Raw genomic sequence first — 20,189 nt, 5'->3', positions numbered from 1 at the left:
CAAGGGCTCAGAGCAGCCCTTCTTAATGTAGGGAAAGCTTATGTGACACATCTTAAAAACACACACAAAGGCACCATTGCCCATTCTTGCCATTTCATTGTGAGTCTTAAAATATTTAGGCCCAGCTTCATAAAGGGATTTCAGTTCCTAACTTCCATGGAAGGTCAGGAACTGAAATCCCTTTGTGGATCTGGGTTTGTGGGTTTTCTTGATGCCCCAGCACCTCATGGTTGTGAAGTGTGAAAAGGTGACCTGAGTTAAACACTAAAGATTCAAAAACTCAGGCAGCAAAGAATCCATTTTTATTTTCTAACCCCATTGCACCGTGGGGGTGGGAGGCTGAGGGGGCAGGACACTTCTTGATTTTTAAACCTCTGGCTGTTAGCAGTAGGGGCTGGGGACAGCACACAGGAGCCGAGTGGCGCCAGAAGAAGAGCCGCCAATGGGCAAGCAGCAGCTGGTGATAAGGGCAGGGTGACCACACACAGCAAGTGTAAAAAATCAGGAGGGGGGTGGGGATAATAGGCACCGATATAAGGAAAAAAACCCCAAATATCAGGCCTGTCCCTATTAAAGTGGGGACAACTGATCACCCTAGGAGAGGGGGCTGCAGAGATGGGGGGAGGGGCTGGCTCTAGGGGAACGGCCCCGCCCTCAACGCGCACGCTGAGCCCGCCACGACTGGCGCCTGTTCGGTATCCGCCCCCCGGTACGGATCCTGCTCCTATTGGAAGGCCGCGCTGTTGCCACGACCAATGGGAGCGCCGGCACGGCCGGGCTTTCTACGGCATATCCCAGAGCCGGGGATGGCGGCGCGCGCTCACTTGCCCGCGACTTTTTCTACCTCTCCCTCCTCCCCCCCAGATTCTGATTGGCTGCGCCTCTCCCCGCCATTCCCCCCTCCTCCCGGCGCTCTCTGACTCTGAGTTGGTTGGTTGGTTGATTGGCTAAGGGAGGGCGGGACTGGAGCCCGCGAGACGAGAGTGGAACGCGCGTGGGGGCGAACGTTTCGGGGAGACGCGCGGCCCCAGGAGGTTGCTGGCACCGAGCCCCGTCCCGCCCGCGCGCGCCCGGAGTCTGCTGCGCGTGCTCCAAGTCCGCACTAGAGCGCCCTGCCGCGGGCGGGCCCCCTCTGCCCTGGGCTGCCCCTGTTGCACGGGTTGTGCCCGCGGGGGCGGCGGGCAGAGCGGGCTGAAACGTGCTACGCCAGCCCCTTAGTTAAATCGGTTCCATCCCTCCCCCGTGAGTGCAGCTGAGAGCGGTGGGAAGCTGTTTGGATTGCACAGGTGAGACCAGACAGCAGCTCCCCACGGGACATACATATGCAATAGGTAAGGGTGCCAGGGCCGGATTAACTCATTGTGGGCCCGGTGCCACACACATTTGTGGGCCCCCATGGGGCGGGGGGCAGTGAGGCACAGCATGGAGAAAGCAGCCCGGCTCTGTACAGCCCAGCAGGAGGGCACTGTTTACAAACCTGCAGCTGCCAGATGCACACTGGCCTGCCCAGCCCTGTGCTGCCAGTATGCCCCTTCCCCTTGAGGGTGGGCCTGCACCACAGCACCCCACCCTTATGCCCAGTGCCCCCTTGCCCAGAGATCTCCACCATAGATCTCTATGCGCCCCCACCTCCCTGCCAGAGATCTTCCCTGCTGGCCTCTCCCCACAACTGCGTAGCATCCTGCACCTCACAGTGCTCACCCAGTGCCCATAGAGCTTCCCCCTGCCCACCACCTTCCTCACAGTCCCACCATCCCAGCTCCACAGCACCCCATATTCCTGAGGGGCTTCTGCACCAGAAAATTAAAAATTATATGCACAATATTTTAAAATGGGAGTACATGGCAGTGGGGAGCACAGGCCACTGGTTGCATGGAGGTGGGAGATTACCCTGCAGCCTCTACCCTGGCACAGGGACTCGGCAGTGAGGCTGCACCTGACCCTGACACAGTGCAAGGGCCAGCCCTGCCCCCCTGTGCCAGATGCACCAGGTGTGGGTGAGCATCTCAGTCCAGCTGCAGGATCCAAGTGCAGAGGGACTTAATGTGGGGGGATCCAGGTTGGGGTAAAAGAGTGCTCTGTGGGGCAATCTAGGTGTGGGTGGCTCTTGGAGATCTGGATGTGCAGAAGCTCATTGAGGGGGTTCCAGGTGCAGAGGCAATGGGATTCTGCAGGGGATGCAGGGGAAGGTGTTTGGGGCTCATTGGGGTGTGTGTGTCTAGTTGTAGGGAAGGTGAGGTTCATTTCGGTGGGGGTCCAGGTGGTTGGGGCTTTGGGGAGGGTGTCTGGGGGGTGCACATCAGGGTGCTACAGATGCAAGGGAGGTGGGGCTTGTCAGGGTGAGGGTTAATAGGGGAGCCCCAGCTTCTGTAAAGGGGATGCCGCATGCTGGGCTTCAGCTTCCCCTGTCCTCTTCCCCATCCTGATCCTCTACCTCTTCCCCACCGCTCCATCTCCTCCCCAGGCTTGGGGGGCAGGAGCGGAGCGGGTTGGGGGCGGCGGGAAGTGGAATGACCCGTCCCCAGCCCGCTCTGCTCCCCGGCTCCTGGACTTTGGAGAAGGGAGGAAACGCCCCCAGCACTCACCAGTGGCACGGCCAGGAGCTGGCAGAGTGGGCTGGGCCCAGGTTGCTCCACTTCCCAATACCCGGTGAGTGCAGGGTGGGCCTGACCCCTGCTGCAGTCACCTAAGATTCATAACTCAGGGGAAGGGGCTTGGGGGAGAAGGGGCAGAGTGGGGGCAGGGCTGGGAAGAGGTGGAGCAGGGGCAGGGGCAGCTTTCCTGGCTGGATTAGCTGTCCAGGGGATCGGGCTAGCTGGGGCCCCTTCTGACTCTGGGCCCGGAGCCAGGGTAAACTTGGTACTGAAGGGTGCATAAGGCCCTGAGCTTAGTGCCCCCATATCTGTCTGGGATGAAATGGGAAGAGAGGCCCAGCCCACATGATTTACCAGGCCCCAAAATTTCTTTCTCAGGGCCTTTCCATGGGTGTAGACAGCATGCACCTGGCAATAACTGAATTTACAGTATGAATTTCCACCATTGAACTATAGACCCACTGCTTATAACATATTGCACTTTATGAAATGTTCTTGAAATGTGTGTTCATTTAGTAAAGAGTGTCTGATATGTGTAATCTGACCTACTAGTGGCATCCTGTCTCTAAATGTGCTGTTTGTTCTGTTAGGCATAGGAAGCAAATTGCTTGCACCTTAATTCACAAATATAACTAGATTACTAAAATATGTTGTTTGTGATGTGTATCATCAGTGTTCTAATCTCATTTATATTGTAAGTTTAAGAGTGTTGTATGGGCTTTACCCTGATAGATGATTGTAAAAATTGCATTGTGAGATTCCATTGTGTCTCACTGATTTCTAATCTTGATGTGCAAATAAAAATGTTGATTCCTCCTCCCCAAATGGCAGGTTTTCAAACTCAGGCTAGGATGTGAGACTCAGGTTGGACTATTTCCATCTTGTGTATCATTACCAGTGACTCAGGTTCTGGAGCCCAGATTAAATGCTCGGTTATAAACATGCTCAATTTCTACTCCAGAGTTGTCATTTAAATTTACTGAAAGTCACAATGCACTCTGAGGCCAAAGACCTAGAACCTGATCAATTTGAAACTATAACACATTGAAGCAAACACAGTTCATGGGGAGACTGAAGGACTGGAATTACTGGAGAAGAGGGTTGACTGGTGCAGGGTAAGAGTTCGTTAAAAAGTCTTTTGAGATAATTGTGGATTTCCCAAACTGAGCACGCATATGTACCTGTAACTGATACCATTAAGTCTAGGCTTTACCAAAATTGGCATTGCATGTGCCTAATAGGCACACTTCAAAGAGATGATAACTTTGAAAGTCAATCAAATACAATATATGTATATATATTTTTCCAATTTAGTGAAAGGCTCATTCCAGGCTATATTTTATCTCTCATCCTTTAGCCACTTTTGCTGTAGCTCTGTAAAAAGAAGTGCACCCTCAGTTTTAATTAAAAAATAACTGGAGGGATTTGTGAAACTAAGAAGTTCACTGGTGGTCAGAAACAAAGCAATGGCAAGTTTTAATCTGAAAAGATGAATTATTGGAAAGTACTCTGGCATTTGCTATCAAGTAACACATGCTCTTAATTTTCATTTAAAAAAAAATCACAAAAACCCTATACTAAACTCTGCCCTGCGCTTTCCAGTCTCTTCCCTTTTCCTCAGCCCACAAACTTTATGTATTTTCATCATTTCCACTAGTGTCATAGTAACAGATTCTTAATTCTGACAACTAAATACTTGTCTTAAGTAATACTCTATAGACTTCTCTCCAATAAGGGTTAACCATTGCTGACTTATGTTTAGCTAATCCACCTCATCTGGCCAGCTGTTACTCTGCAGTTCTCCTCTTGACCCTGCTCCCAGGGAGACCTTTATAAAGAGCAGTCTGCAAGGGGAGAGAGAAAAGTCTGGATCCTAATGGTTTCATGCCATAAATGTTGTTGTTTTCTGTAGGAATGGTAAAGTATCCAGCCCAGCTAAGTGTCATACAGAGTCTGCTGGCTATCCCTCTGACTTAAAATAGTTAGCAATTAATTAACTATACATTTATGAATTTAGAATGGAGAAGGTAGCAAAAATATAATTTAGTTACTGAAATTAACTTTTTTCTTTTTAACTTAACGCAAAATTTTCTTCTGTTTGTTTCATCATAGATCATGCAGACACCTGTCTCTAGTGCTGTACACCTGAATGAATGGCAGAAGAATTACTTTGCTATTACCTCTGACACCTGTACACCAGGACAGAAGGCAGATGGATACCGTGCACAGATTCTGCACATTCAGTATGCATGGGCAAACTCTGAGATCTCCCAGGTCTGTGCTACCAACCTGTTCAAAAAATATGCAGAGAAATACTCTGCCATTATTGACTCTGACAACACAGAGACTGGCTTGAATAACTATGCTGAAAACATTTTGACTTTGGCAAGATGTCAGCAAAATGACAGTGACAAGTGGCAGTCCTCCTTGACAACAAATAATGTGTTTGAATTAAAGAGTGTTCAGGAGTTGATGCAAGCTGGCAAAAAGTTCCAAAGCTCTCTGATGGCACCAGCAGATGCCTTTGTGGTAGTTGATAAGGAGGTCAGTGCCTCTGTTACTCCAGGTCTGCCTCAACTCAATGTGTGCAGCAGTGCTGTAGATACTGACCTCTGGGCTAGCTCATCAAAATGTATAAGTCAGGGACCAGATATTCTTGAGAGAGACTCATCTTTGAAATGTCTTCAAAGTAGTGTGCCTTCTGTGACCAAAGCTACAGATATACTTCCTGCCTCCTCTGCCTCTTTAAATGAACTGCCTAATACAGGTTTCTGTGCAAGTCCATTATTTGGAAACAACAAAACAGCAAGTAGCAGTTCTGTGAAACCCTCAAGTCATTTTGAGATTGGACAGAATTTGTCTTTTTCTAATCACTCCTCTCTTCCGGCAGGGTCTGGAAATCCAGGAAAAAAGGAAAACATTTATAGCTCTAGTGGTGAAAGCAACAGTACAACTTCCAGCCTTGCTTCTTCCAAGCCCTCCATTAGTACAGAAGCCAAGAACTTTGTAGGAAGTGGAAATGGGAGTGAAGAGAGCAATGATTTTAAAACCGCAAAAGAACAGCTCTGGGTAGACCAGCAAAAGAAATATCACAATCAGCCTCAGCGCACACCAGCCTCATCCTATGGTGGTATTAAAAAATCTTTGGGAGCTGGAAGGTCTCGGGGTCCATTTGGAAAATTTGTCCCTCCGGTGCCAAGACAAGATGGGAATGAAAATGGACGGCTGCAGTATAAACCTTATGGCACTGGACCAACAGTGTCTTCATTTCCAGTGGATGAACGTTTGAAGAACATAGAACCAAAAATGATTGAACTTATTATGCACGAGATCATGGACCATGGACCTCCAGTGAACTGGGATGACATTGCTGGAGTAGACTTTGCTAAAGCAACTATTAAGGAGATAGTAGTCTGGCCTATGCTGAGACCAGACATCTTTACAGGGTTACGTGGTCCTCCCAAAGGAATTCTTCTCTTTGGCCCTCCTGGGACAGGCAAGACTCTTATAGGCAAGTGCATTGCGTGTCAATCAGGAGCTACTTTTTTTAGCATCAGTGCCTCTTCGCTGACCTCCAAGTGGGTAGGTGAGGGGGAAAAGATGGTCCGTGCACTGTTCACTGTGGCACGATGTCAACAGCCAGCTGTGATTTTCATTGATGAAATCGATTCTCTCTTGTCTCAGCGTGGAGATGGGGAACATGAATCTTCTAGAAGAATAAAAACTGAATTTTTAGTCCAGTTGGATGGAGCAACAACCTCATCTGAAGACCGTATTCTAGTGGTGGGAGCAACAAATCGGCCACAAGAAATTGATGAGGCTGCCCGAAGAAGGCTGGTAAAAAGGCTGTACATCCCTCTTCCTGACGCTTCAGCTAGGAAGCAGATTGTAACTTGTCTGATGTCAAAGGAGCACTGCTGTCTAAGAGAAGAGGAAGTTGAGCTCATAGTTAAAAAATCTGATGGATTTTCTGGGGCAGACATGACACAGCTCTGTCGAGAAGCTTCTTTAGGTCCTATCCGTAGCCTTCAGTCCATGGACATTGCAACCATCACACCCGAACAAGTTCGGCCTATTTCTTTTCTTGACTTGACAATGCTTTCAAAAACTGTGCGACCCAGTGTGTCTTCAAAGGATCTGGAACTATATGAAAACTGGAACCAAACATTGGCTGTGGAAGATAACTGCATCTGAATTGTCGTGCAGAAGTTTCTTTCTCTCTCTCGTCTCACACATACTCACACTAAGATCAACGGTCATTTACAATGTTCAAGTTTTTTTTGTTTATAACAATTCTTTATAATAAAGCTATTTTAATCAATGTGATTAAATTCATTATTGGATTGTGTGTTGCTTCCTTGTCCTGAGTTCTGAGAATGAAATGCACTTCAGTGCAGAGAGTTTGCTCTCAACCAGAGGATGTTGAAAAGGCCAAGACAGTAACAGGGTTCAAAAAAACTAGATAAATTCATGGAGGATAGGTCCATCAGTGATTATTAGCCTGGATGGGCAGGGATGGTGTCCTTAGCCTCTGTTTGCCTGAAGCTGGGAATGGATCACTTGATGATTACCTGTTCTGTTCATTCCCTCTGGGGCACCTGGCATTGGCCACTGTCAGAAGACAGGATACTGGGCTAGATGGACCTTTCGTCTGATCCATTCTTATTGCATTTAACCTCCACAATAGCTGGGAAGAGCAACCCACCCACATCAACCAATGGAGAGCATCACAAAACAAAACAACCCCCCCCCCCAATATTATTTCTGTACAATGCTAATGATTGTTCTCGTTAATAATCTTATGCAGTACAGTATGCAAATCTGAGATACTGGACATACATGCTTTAACTGTAAGAATGGTAATTTATGATGTTCATAAAGTAGTTTGTTCTGTAACTATTCAAATACATTACAAAACAGTTTTCTCTGGTTCTGAGCCTATGAACAGTTGCAGTAGTTTGGATCTTGCACCCATGCAGAATAACTTTGAAGTGAGGACTTGTGGAAGTATGGGGTCCATGTTAGCACATCATTATAGGATTTCATCATAGTAACTAGAAGAATTCTGATTATAATATACTTTGTGATCATTGAACACAGAGGGGGTGGTATTCTCATGTTTTGATATGCTTTATTACACACTTACTGTCTCCTAGTAAAAGGTATCAACTGAAATTTTTTTTAAAAAGGAGCACTTCTCTTGCATAGCCTGTGATTAACTACAATATATGCATTTAATGTTTACAGTATCTCTCTGATTTATCTTCATTTGTTTTGGTGTGAGTCTAATTTTAAGATACAAATTGTTTTAACAAAGGAATTAAATGTAAAGTTCTTCAAACTGAGTTTTTCTTCTACATCATTATGATAGTAGAAATTCTCTAAATATGGATAAATTACTGGTGATGCTTGGGTAAATATTTAATGCCAACCTGAAATCTTAATTATGCAGGGGTATGAGACTGTAGAAAACCTTGAGTTCAGAATAATTTTGAAGGTTTTTTTTTTTATTATTTAAGTTTTTCTTAGGGCTTGACTACACTTAAAACACTATAGCAGCACAGCTGCACCACTGTAGCACTTCAGGGTAGAAGCTTTTTATGCCCAAGATCACTTTTTGAGTCTAAGGGCAACCCAGGATCTCCCCCACAATCTTCTCAAAGCTCCGCCCTGCTCACTCCAGGCCCCTACCCCCATCCCTTACTTTCCCCGACCCTCACTCACTTTCGCCAGGCAGGAAACAGGGGTTGGGTGTTGGGGGGGCGGGGGCGTCCAGGCTCTAGGCTGAGGTCGAGGGGTTGGCAGTATGGGAGGGGGCTCTGGGATGAGCCTGGGGCAGGGGATTGGGGTGCAGGAGGAGGTACAGGGTGCTGGCTCTGGGAAGGGAGGTAAGGCCTGGGACTTGGTTGGAAGAGAGGGTTTGGGATACTGGCTCTGGGAGGGTGCTGAGGGTTTGGGATGCAGGAGGGGGTATGGGTGCTGGCTCTGGAGGGGGGCTCAGGGATGAGATTTGGGGTGCTGGGCCTCCTGCTCAGCACCACTTATCTCCAACTGCTCCCAGTCAGTGGTGGCAGCAGCAAGGCTAAGGCAGGCTCCCTGCCTACCCTGGCCCCACACTGCTCCTGTGGTGGGTGGGTGGCACATGGCTCTGCATGCTGCCCATGTCCTGCAAGCACCACCTTGCAGCTCTCTCAGCCAATGGAGCTGCAGGAACAGTGCTCACAGGCATGGAGCAGCGTGCAGGGAGCCCTCTACCCTCCTGGGCCGTAGAGATGCGCTGGCTGCTTTGGGGAGTGATGTGGGGCCGGGGTAGGCAGGGAGTCTGCCTTAGCTGCAGCCACACTGAGCTGGAGATCGCAATCGACTGGGAGATCCTCTACAATCGACCTTACCCAATGGGAGGGATTCTCCCATTGATGTAGATAATCCAGTTCCCCAGGAGGCGGAAGTCCAGTTGACAGAAGAATTCTTCCCTCTACCTAGCATTGTGTACATGGGGACTTAGGTTGGCTTAGCTTAACTATGCCACTCGATTTTTCACATCCTTGAGCAACGTAGTTAAAAACCTAATTTTCTAGTGTAGACCAGTCCTAAGAATCACTATTGATTGAACATTAAAAATAGTTTAAAGAGAACTTACTGTTGAGATATTTTTATGCAGATGTGTACATAATTATAGTATTCTAAGACGTATTCATAGATCTATGTCATTTTAAAATACATTTAAATAATTTTCAAAATGCTTATGGTCAGTTACGTATACTTCAGATAGATACGCTTTGAATATATTTTGTTGCTGACAAAATATGAAGATTCTATTATTGTTGGATGAATGGAGTCAGAAGGTTCTGCATACAGACCTTCTCTGCCACTTTCTAGCATGCTAATAAGAGAGGTGATAGAAAGATGTTCCACCATATAGCATTTTGTTAATTTAAAAAATAATACGCATTTGCCCAGCTCCTTTTTGTCCTAAGCTGAGAGTTCCCTTTCTGAAATATTACAACTTCAACAGTGGGCTGAGGCTAGAGGAATACTGAATGTATGGACTGAAATTTTTCCCATGTATACATTTGCTTTATTTCAGAAGTTCCCAAACATTCTGTAGTGTGGACCAAATGGAAAAGTAATAGTAAGAGCATTTTAATGTGTTTGGACCGTCTTTTCATGAATTTAGCAGCTGGAAATAAAGAATAGCCAGTATTGTGTGACCAGCTAATAATCTGTAGACCAAAGTTGAAGACCTCTGCTCTGTCATATTTAACAAGGATTTCCATTTGCCAAGAGCTTAGTCTAGACCAGTGGTTATCAAAGCCGGTCTGCCGCTTGTTCAGGGAAAGACCCTGGTGGGCTGGGCCGGTTTGTTTACCTGCTGCTTCCACAGGTTCGGCCGATCACAGCTCCCACTGGCCGTGGTTCACTGCTCCAGGCCAATGGGGGCTGCGGGAAGGGCGGCCAGCACATCCCTCGGCCTGTGCCGCTTCCAGTAAACAAACCGGCCCGGCCTGCGAGGGGGTTTCCCTGAACAAGTGGCAGACCAGCTTTGAAAACCACTGGTCTAGACAACCAAATTTAAGCTCATCTTTAAAAAAAACAACAAAGTTAGTGATTCTCTATATATCACACATTTAACAAAGCTGCCAGGAAGACCCCCTCATGCCCAAGCATCTGCTCATTTGCCCTGTTTAGCAAACATTTTCCATTCTATTGTGGAGGAAAAGTAAATGGAAGCAATCATGGTCCTTTTCAAGTGCCTGTATGTTATTTGTTGAAACAAATATGGAAAGGTGTATTCTGAATTTGTGTCATTTTGAACATTTATAAAACTTCTAAAAAGTCTGAATCAAGAAAACTGTAGTTGTTTAATGTTCTCTTTAATTTATTAAGCATAAATGCCCTTTTTAATATTATTTTTAAATTACTTCAGTGTGGCTCTTCCTATCCCATTGAAATAACACAAATCATGCGGCAGTAGCTGTGGGTTTTTGGTGGAACAGCTGTGTAAATGGCTTCATAAAACTTTCATTGCTCTTTTGTGTGCATACAGAACTTATGTCCTGCATAAGGCTAGTCTTGGGTTTTGTAATTTTTTCATAATAGGGAGGAAGAGATGTATAAATTACATTATTTAACTATTTGATTTTTGTATACTTCATGTTTTAGAGCAAGGCAGAAGGTTGTCTAACTTAACAGTTATCAACTAAGTAATAGAGAAATTGCACAAGACAGAAGAAGTATTGTAATATTTAACGCTGATTGACTAACTTAGTTAATTATTTTCCTATAGCTAATACTAAACTTGAATAAATGTATTCTGTCTCCATGTGATTAACCCATTTAGTTTTTGAAAATACAGTCTACCACAATGACAACTGTTGAGAAGATCATTGCAATATTAAAGTCTCCCAGTTGTCTCCTGATAATTATGTGGTTTAGCAGAAGGGTCAGAAAGGTAGCATGGTTGTGCTACATAGATATCATCTCAAAAAACTGGATTGGCTAGTGTGCCCTTCTTGTGTGTAATGGAACAGGGTTAAAATCCTCAAAATAAATTAGTGTGGGTTTACCGGTTGGCCACTGCACTGCAGATTTTTTTGTCGGCTAACCAAATTTCTGTACTGTCTTGTCTTGGAGTTTCAGTGATGAATTGTCCATGTGAATGAAGGTTTCTAGGTTAGCTGGAGGTCTGAAGGCTGAGAATTATGTTATATGTTTTATACTGATAATTATACTGTATGTTTTATGTTTTTACAATTATGGTAATAGGTATACTAGTAAAATGTAGATATTTTGTGATGTTACAAAGTTTTTAGTAAAAAGACCAAGGCTCTGCTATTAAACCTTTGCTGAGATCAAAGATTTATATAAAAAATGTTTATGATAACATAGTAAATTGCTCCACAAATTTACTGATGCTCAGTGGGTGATTACCATGATGGTGCCATTATTTTTCACGTTTTTTACCTATATATTTTGGACACTTGTGAACCAAAACAAGGTAGAAACACATCAAGAGATGCAAATATTCTTTATGCTTTAGAACGCAGAATATTGCTCAATAGTTGTGAAGAAGCCTTGTATGAGACAAAATGTTAGCAGTGTGCGTAGGGTGACCAGATGTCCAGATTTTATAGGGACGGTTCCAATTTTTGGGGTTTTTTTCTTATGTAGGCTTATATAGGCTCCTATTTACCGCCCACCCTCACCCCCACTCTCATCCCGATTTTTCACATTTGCTGTCTGGTCACCCTAACTGTATGGAAATGCACCACTGCTGATTTGTTTTTGGCCAGCATGTGTGTTGACATAGTGAAAAGGAGCATTAGATAATTTTGATTGCTTTCACTCTTTAGTACAGATTCAACTCATTTCCATATTTGTCCCACCCTCTTATAAAAATCTAGATGGGCTACTGACAACTTTAGACACTTTGAAACTAGGGAGCGAGTAGGCATAGCCCAATATGTATTTCATGATCTACTGTTACTATGCCACCTAAAATGAAAGATTAAGCTCCTAGTAACATAATTTCTTTCACAAAATACAGAAAATTGCAACGAAGTAGGGCATTATTGCAATTTAAGGGAAATGGTGCAGATAAATCCCCTTTAATAGATCTGTTTTGTAGATGTAGAAACCTTTAGTAGTCAGTTATTTATTCCTTTTGGCTGACTGACCTCAGTGAGAAGAAATGCAGGACTCTTCTGGTTTGTGATTCTGTAGCATTAGGTGTGCAGTCTTTTTATTTTTCCTAAATTGAAGTAAATGATTTCCACAGTCTTGGAAAGGTGAGCTCTGGTCAATAATGAAAGCAATTTAGAAGTATTTTCATTTTCTCAGTGTATTTCTCATGTTTGAGTTAAACTAAATTGTCTCAGTATTCTGAGATCCTGGGCTTTATTTTCATTTAGAAGAATCTGTGCCAACTAGTAAGTGGAGAAAGCTGCTGGAGCAAAAATGATCACTATGATTTAATTGCAGATGGGAGGAAAAATTGAAGCTGGGCTTAGACTATCGGTAAGAGTAATATTCAAATGAGACATTTGTTTTTAATCAAAATCGGGAGTGTTCACAAACCAACATTTTTGGTTTTTGAAAATTATTTTTATATAAAATGTTTCAGTTTCCTGCAGTTTTGATAATCCTGTAGTTTCCCAAGGAGTTCTGTGGTTGGTTATTTAGTGTAGCCTATAGGGTTTCCTCTCAACCCCAATAAATATATATGTATGCATACTAATAATGGAATCCTCTGACCTTCTGCAATGTGGAAGTCTTTTTCAGTGCAAGCTGAACAATATGAAAAGGATTTAATGCTCAATTTTTGTAACACTTTAAAAACAAGACTTTATAAATGGTAGTTTCTTAATGAAATGGACTTTTTTTCCTTCATATGACTAGTGCTTATTAAAAGAATGTTAGCCTGGTAGTGCTGGATAATGAATTCCTTTATTTATCCACAGAACAGATAACAGCATGTGTAGTTTCAGAGTAGCAGCCGTGTTAGTCTGTATCCGCAAAAAGAACAGGAGTGCTTGAGACTAACAAATATATTTCAGCGTGAACTTTCGTGAGCTACAGCTCACTACTTCGGATGCATGTGTAGTGGCACTGCAAGCTTCCACCATGCTGCTACTGGTATCTCAACCCTGACCTTGAGGGATGTTTTTCTTAGTCTTTCTTTCCTCATCCATATATGGCTAGCAAGTAGCAGTTCTTTGTCGCTTTTGCGTTTTATTCTCCTGCAGGTTTTTTCCATGTTATTTTTTAATAATTCCTGTGGATCCTGCAAAAATGTATTTACCTCAGGGACGTAACTAATACTACATTCGTTCAGCAATTAGGCCTGTGCTTTGGAGTGTCTCTGTACTTTGGTGGGGAAGCAGTTACAGGGAGCAGGAGAGCAACAGGACCATGCTGGAGCTCATGGAACGATCTGTGACAAGGGCAGTCCAGGAACATAGGAGATAATGGGGGTGGGCGAGGACTGTGCACTTTGGACTGCTGTTTGCATGCACACACTCCAGCCCTCATTCAGATTCCAGGTGACCAATTTAGTTCCATGTTACTCAAGCATCTGAAACAAAGTGCTCCTTTTTATTGTTCATCCTTTATTCCATGCCACGTAATGTCCTATGTATGTTACCATGGTTAAGAGAAATGTGATCTCTTTTCCTGTAGAATCCTGATCCAGCAGAGATGGTTGTCTGAGCTGGTGCCCCTCTTCAGGCATAACATAGATTCTTTGTCAGACTACAAAAAACAGCTTAAGAGAGGGGTTTGAAACTCTGTTCCTGGCCCACATGTAACTGACACCCTCCACTTCTCTGCACCTAGTCCCACGTTTACATGTAAAAGGCTAGGGGAGAGAGTGAGTGTAAGTTGCAGAGGTGTGTGGGGGCAGAGCCACACAAGCTGCTCCTCATCTGGCTGCTTCTGTTATGAGGAATCTGCTTTTAGTCTGAGAGAAGGCTGCCTCACCATCTTTGATGGGTTGGATTACTAGGGGAAAGGGGAACAACTTTCCATCCACCATGTGGACGTGAACAGAGTCGTTAACTGGGTGTATGGGAGGAGTGTATCAGTAAAGAGGAGCATTCAGTTAGGCAATCCTGATTTGGGATCAAGATGTCTGGCTTACCCTATTCTCTCCACATTGGTTTTCTGTGCCCATAAATTGTCCACTGATGTGGGGAGGTATCTTTATTCACTAGAGAGTTGAGTGAGTTGTGGACATGGACAAAGACAATAGATTCGAAATAACTCCTTGCACTGTGGAGTGTTTTCAAACACAGCACACATTCCTTTGGATACCCACACGTGTGGGCACAGTCAGACAACTGTCAAAACAGGAAATACAGCCTAAGTGCCTGGCATATTCTGGGGACAGAATGTGAGACCTGATGCTTTGTCCTAGAGCAAAGTCCTATGGGAAGAAGCCACACAGAACCCAAAGATTTTCCTCAGTCTGTGTCATCAGTGGAGGATTCCAGAGTTGAATGTGTCCAACTCTGAGAACAACAAAACTGACTTTTTAAAATTTCTTTTTAGATTTCCTTGTAACTCAAGAGGAGCTGGACACAGCAACCCCAACGCCAAGTCAGCAGAGAGACAGCTCTGCTGTGAAAGAATTTCTGAATAATTGTAAAATACAAATTTTTCAAGGAGAGATTGCAAAACTGTCGACTTCACAACATCACAACTGACAAATCCTGCAGGGTTTATTCGGACTTTATTTTGGGTTAAAATGTAAAGGTAAAATTATTTTATTAGGGTTTAGTTTTTAGTTCTCGACTAATGGGGTAGTATCTATAATTTTTTTATTATATTTACTGTCACTATTAAAAATATGCCTTTCTTTTTACCCAGTGCAGCCCAAAGCAAGGAGTTTGACTTGTAAGCCAGGGATGCCTTTCCACCGAAACCTGTTAAATCAAATATGACCTCTTCAATACGATTTTCTAAGTCTTTTAGTTTTAATTGATAACTCCTATGCCCAACTTCTCACAGATGAGCAAGTGTTAGGAGTCTGTTTCCTCCACTTTTAATAAATGCTTTAAAAAGTCGGCAAATAGAAGGGTTTGTGTGGTACAGATACCAATTTACTGCTGCTTATCTCTGCAAACCTGGCACATCCAGTACTGTTCCTTACAAAAGCCTACACTTAAGCCTGTGCTTAAAGAGGTCTTTGTGAAGGGTCAGAATTAAGTTTGTACATGTATCCTTAATTTCAGCCTTTCTTAATCTTTGAGTGTTTTAACCATGCTGCCTTACTGTTATGTTAACAAAGTTTTTGCACTTAGGAATTTTTTTCAAATATGGGGGGAAGGAGGAGGAAAGAAGGGGGAGAAATAGTGATACATTTTCCAGGACTCCAAAGTTCTGTTGGCTTGCAACAAATTGCCAATAGTGAGAATGAATTCTGTAATCTGGAACTGTATGGCTAGATACCAATGAAGACCACTAAACAGTATGCAACAGCAATTCAGTGGTGTCTAGCTATACAGTTCCAGATTATAGCAGTTAAACCCCATAGGAGTTAAACTTCATCAGTTTGAGTGCTGATATACATTAGAACAGAGTTTTGAAGCTGTTTTGCACTTTAGGTCTCCATCAACCCTCACTAACTACTTTGAACAAGGTCTTCAAATCTTTTCTTGCTGCCCCAGCTATCCTTTCCAATTCAGAACAATATACTTAATTAGCTCCTTGCTACACAAGTAATTTAGCCATAAATACGTATCCACTGATCATCCCTTAGCTCTTGCTTTTACAAATTGACTAAACTACATACATGATTTTTCAAAGGCTTATAATTTTGGTCAGATTAGGATAATTTTCATCTAGAACAAACAAAAAGCTCTTTTCAGTAAGGACTATGTCAGTGAGAAGATTTCACCTTTCAACTGTTTTGTCTGTAGGTCTGTTTTTAAGTTTTGCAAGAACATGCTTTATGATGATGAGAAATTGATATTCTCTCTCTCCCCCCTCCCCATGTTTATAATCCTGTAGGATGCTACTAATTTACAAATATCTTGTCATATGATAGTAGTTGAGCAGAGTTAGGCCTGGCCAGTGCTTGGATGGGGACCATACCAGGAAGGCTGAGGTGCTGCAGCAGGTGGTTTGAGCCAGTAGGTCAACCAAAACCCCAGCTTGGTGTTAGGGGCAACTATGCTGTCGATGTCATGTTTCAGGTCAGATGGAAAGCAGAGGTCCTAACCACCTACCATATACCCCACTCCCCCAAACGCCAAGAAAGTTAATCCTGGCCCAATTCCAATATTGGTATTTACGTTTTGGCTGACATGCTTTCCTGTAAAGCTTCGATTGCATACCCTGTTCTTCGCTTCCTGTCCTAACATGTCCCGTGTTGCTGTGCAATATCAAACAGCTGCTGTGTCCTGCCCAGAAGACATTTAGTGGCAATTTAGTAATTCCTCCTGTTTATGTAAAGTGCTTTGAAACCTTTCAGGGTGAAATGTTTTACCCATCCCGATGAAGATGGCTCTTACAGCATTGAGGGGCAGCTCCACTGAAGTCAATGGAGCTGTGACAATATACACCGGCTGAAAATCAACCACACTGACACTACCCATGCCTCTGTTTTAGTGACTCAGCCTCTGCTCAAACAAATTGATAGGTATGCCTAATACAGTCTAAGGGCTGGTCTACGCCAATGCTGTAAATCGATCTAAGTTATGCTAGTTCAGTTATGTAAATGACGTTGACATAACTTAAGTCAATTTACAGTGGTGTCTATAACATGCTATGTTGATGGAAGACACTCTCCCGTCACAATAGCTTCCACCTCTCGGGGAGGTGGAGTACAGATTTCGACGGGAGAGCATTCTCCCATCAACTTAGTGTGTCTTCGCCAGTGTAAACATGACCTTAGAGACATAAAGCTTAAAATGTAAGGCTTGGTCCAAAGCCCATGTAGGAGTCCTATTGGTTTCATTGTGCTTTAAAAGTAAATAACTGAGGTTTAGTTTAGAAAAATGCAAGCTTGTACACCTGGGGGAATAAGTTTTAAAATCTACACATCAAATGGAAGGGAGAAACCTGGAAAGCAATAATGCTGAGAGAGCACTGAGGTGAAAAGGGATAGTATATCAGCTATGTTTACAATGCACTAGGATAAAGCCATTGTAATTTTGCACTGCATTTGTAGCCTACCAATCAGCTTGACCTACTCACTGGCCTGTTCACAAAGGATGTAAGTCTGATGCAGCTTTCATCTTGAATGGTGGTTCTTTAAGTTGTAGAGAGTAATTTTTTTTGGCTCTGGTGGTCCTCAGCAAAATTCCCATTGTCAGCCAACATGATGATCATCACACATACAAAATGTATTACACAATTGACCTGGATAGAACTACATAGTTCCTGGCTACAGCTTTGGTACAACCACTCCTGGAATATCTTCTCCGCTGTGGGCACCTCATTATGAAGTTCTAGAGAATCGGGAGAATTAAAAAGGAACAATAGAAATAGTTGAGATGATAAAATAATGTATAATTTGAATAGGAGACAACTTGCGGGGAGGAGATGGGAAAAGAGATTATTACATTCTTCCAGTATGTGTAGATGGTTAATACCAAATAAAGGGATTATTTAACATGATACAAAAGCATATAACTAGGAGTATTGGGATGAATTTAAGAAAATGGAAAATTCCCTGATTGTGATAGTTTCCCCAAGGTATGTGGAGCCTCACTGGGATATTTTAAAATTGGACTAGACAGCAGTTGATATACTGTATAAAACTGCTGCAATGACTGCAGAAATGACCTATAGGTCTCCCTCATCTCCTGTTTCTCTGACTGTTATCTGAACATCCATAGTGTTTTTCTTGACCATTTTAACAGCAGATACATTAACTGAAAAGAGATGATCTTTCTTAACATAGTATCTTATTAACAGGTGCCATTATTAATTCTTTCAATTGGCCAAAAGTAGTTAATGAAAATTAAAATATTTTGGTGGCAATAGAAGTCTTTTCAAAAATAGAAATTTCCACTCTGAAGAGGATGATATGATCTAATCAAAGTATACACTTACCTTCCATCTGTGGATCCCAGTACATTTTGCAAACTAGAATGTATTATGGCCTAGTCTACACACAGATTTTTGTACTAGTATAACTATTTCCATTAGGAGTGTGATTTTTTTTTTCTTCTGTTTTTCTGAAATAGCTATATTGGTATGAGTCTTAGTGTGGACACAGATACACTGGTATAAAGGTGCAGTATAGTTTGTTCCTCTTTCCTTATGAGAATAAGCTATATCTGTTAAGGAACCTTTAGTTTAGGACGCAGTTTTTCTTCAGGTGTTTGCACAAGCCCATTTCAATGTAGGGGTACGGGTGCCCTGAGTACAGTTACTGGAAGTTTTTCCATTAGTGGTATCCTTCAGGTCGACTCCAGTGATGCACAGTCTGTATGGGAAGACCCTTTTGGAGGCCCCAACTGTCCATGTACCTGGTCTCTGATGCCTTGGTGATGGGTTGGGACGCTCATCTAGGGCACCTCAGGATTCAAGGTCTGTGGTCTGAAGAAGAGCTCGCGCTCCAAATCAATTTCAGAGCAGTCTGCCTGGCCTGCTGGGCATTCATAACATACATTACAGACAAGGCAGTCTTGGTTCTCACGGACACTACAGCCTCCATGTACTACATCACAGGCAGGCGAGCGTTCTCGTCTCCCCCATGCCAGGAGCATCAAACCTGCGGATATACAGAACCAGCTCACAGATCACTTCAACAAGTCCGTCTCCACTCACCATGAGTCGTGCTTTCATCTAATATCACAAGGGACATCTTCCAAAGGGTAGGGGGGACTTCCCTTTATAGACCGGTTGCTACCAGGAGCAAACAAGAAAATGCCATCATTTTGCTCCCTGTGGGGCCACAGCCTGGGCACCCTTCTTGTTGCATGGGCAACTTATCTGTATTATGCCTTCCCCCCGCCCCATTCCATTAATTCACAAGGTTCTGTTGAATATCAAGCAGGGCTGAGCATGAATCAGCCTTATAGGCCCAGACAGCACTAGTTCACCACCTCTTAAAAGCCTTTTGGTGGAACCCTAAATCTGGCTCCCACTGCACTTGGACATGATAATCCAGGTCCAGGGTAAGCTGCTCCACCCAAACTTCAAGCTCATCATCTGACAGCCTGGAATCTTCATGGCTGAATCCTGGAAAGCAAGCTTGCTCAAGAGCAGGTTCGTAGAGTCCTAGTAGGCAGCAGAAAACCCTCTAGCAGGGCAACTTATGTGGCAAAGTGGAAACTATTCTCCATCTGGTCTTCCCAGTGCAGGTTCCCCTATGCAGTCCTTGTTGCAGCTTGTTTGGAGTATCTTCTACTCTTAAAACAAGGTATTGCCCTTTCTTCATCAAGGTCACCTGGTAGCCATTCAGTTTTCCATCCTAAGGGTTGACAACAGATCTGGTTTTGTTGTTGTTTTTTTTTACACTAAATGGTATCCATTTTCTCAAGGCCTGGAGAGGGTGTTCCCTCAGGTAAAGGAACCGTTCCCAAAGGCTCCTTGGGGATCTAAACCTTGCCCTGGCAAAGCTGATGGGCCTTGGCACTTTGAGCCATTAGTAGCATGATCACTGTTGCACCTTTTCTGGAAGGTTGACTTTTTAGTGGCCATCACTTGGCCAGGAGATCTGAGCTCTCACATCAGTACCTCAGATACAGTCTTCTTCAGAGATAAAGTACAGCTATGGCCCTCACCCAAGTTCCTCCAGAAAGTGATTTCACAATTCTACTGCAGCCAAGCAATTTTTTTTACCAGTATTCTATCCAAAGCCACATGCACGTAGGGAAAACAATGTCTGCACTCCTTGGATGGTAGATGGGCTCCAGCATTTTATATTTAGAGGACCAAATCATTCCGCAGATGGACTCAGCTGCTCATAGTGATAGCTGAGAGAACGAAGGGGCTCCCCATCTCTGCCCAGAGGATTTGATCTTGGATTACTTTGGGATGTCTACATTACCCACCAGATTGGCGGGCAGCGATCGATCCAACAGGGGTCAATTTATTGCATCTAGACTCGATAAATCGACCCCTGAGCGCTCTCCCATCAAC

General features: G+C 43.8%; 1 protein-coding gene across 2 annotated transcripts; it reads left to right on the top strand.

Annotated features, from left to right (window-relative positions):
- Nucleotides 1-985: 985 nt before the first annotated feature.
- FIGNL1 (fidgetin like 1) lies at nucleotides 986-6,929 on the top strand. 2 transcript variants are annotated; one of them, XM_030551469.1, is made up of 2 exons: nucleotides 986-1,286; nucleotides 4,707-6,929. In XM_030551469.1, exon 2 carries the CDS (start codon nucleotides 4,710-4,712, stop codon nucleotides 6,786-6,788), a length of 2,079 nt encoding a protein of 692 aa, XP_030407329.1. In that variant the 5' UTR covers nucleotides 986-1,286; nucleotides 4,707-4,709; the 3' UTR covers nucleotides 6,789-6,929. The 2 variants fall into 2 exon arrangements, with proteins under 2 accessions (XP_030407329.1, XP_030407328.1); XM_030551468.1 differs by having other exon boundaries at nucleotides 986-1,331.
- Nucleotides 6,930-20,189: the final 13,260 nt, after the last annotated feature.

Source organism: Gopherus evgoodei, chromosome 2 (assembly GCF_007399415.2).
Source record: "Gopherus evgoodei ecotype Sinaloan lineage chromosome 2, rGopEvg1_v1.p, whole genome shotgun sequence".
Classification (NCBI taxonomy): domain Eukaryota; kingdom Metazoa; phylum Chordata; order Testudines; family Testudinidae; genus Gopherus; species Gopherus evgoodei.
The sequence above is the reverse complement of the archived record's forward strand: the minus strand, read 5'-3'. Positions and strand labels throughout refer to the sequence as shown.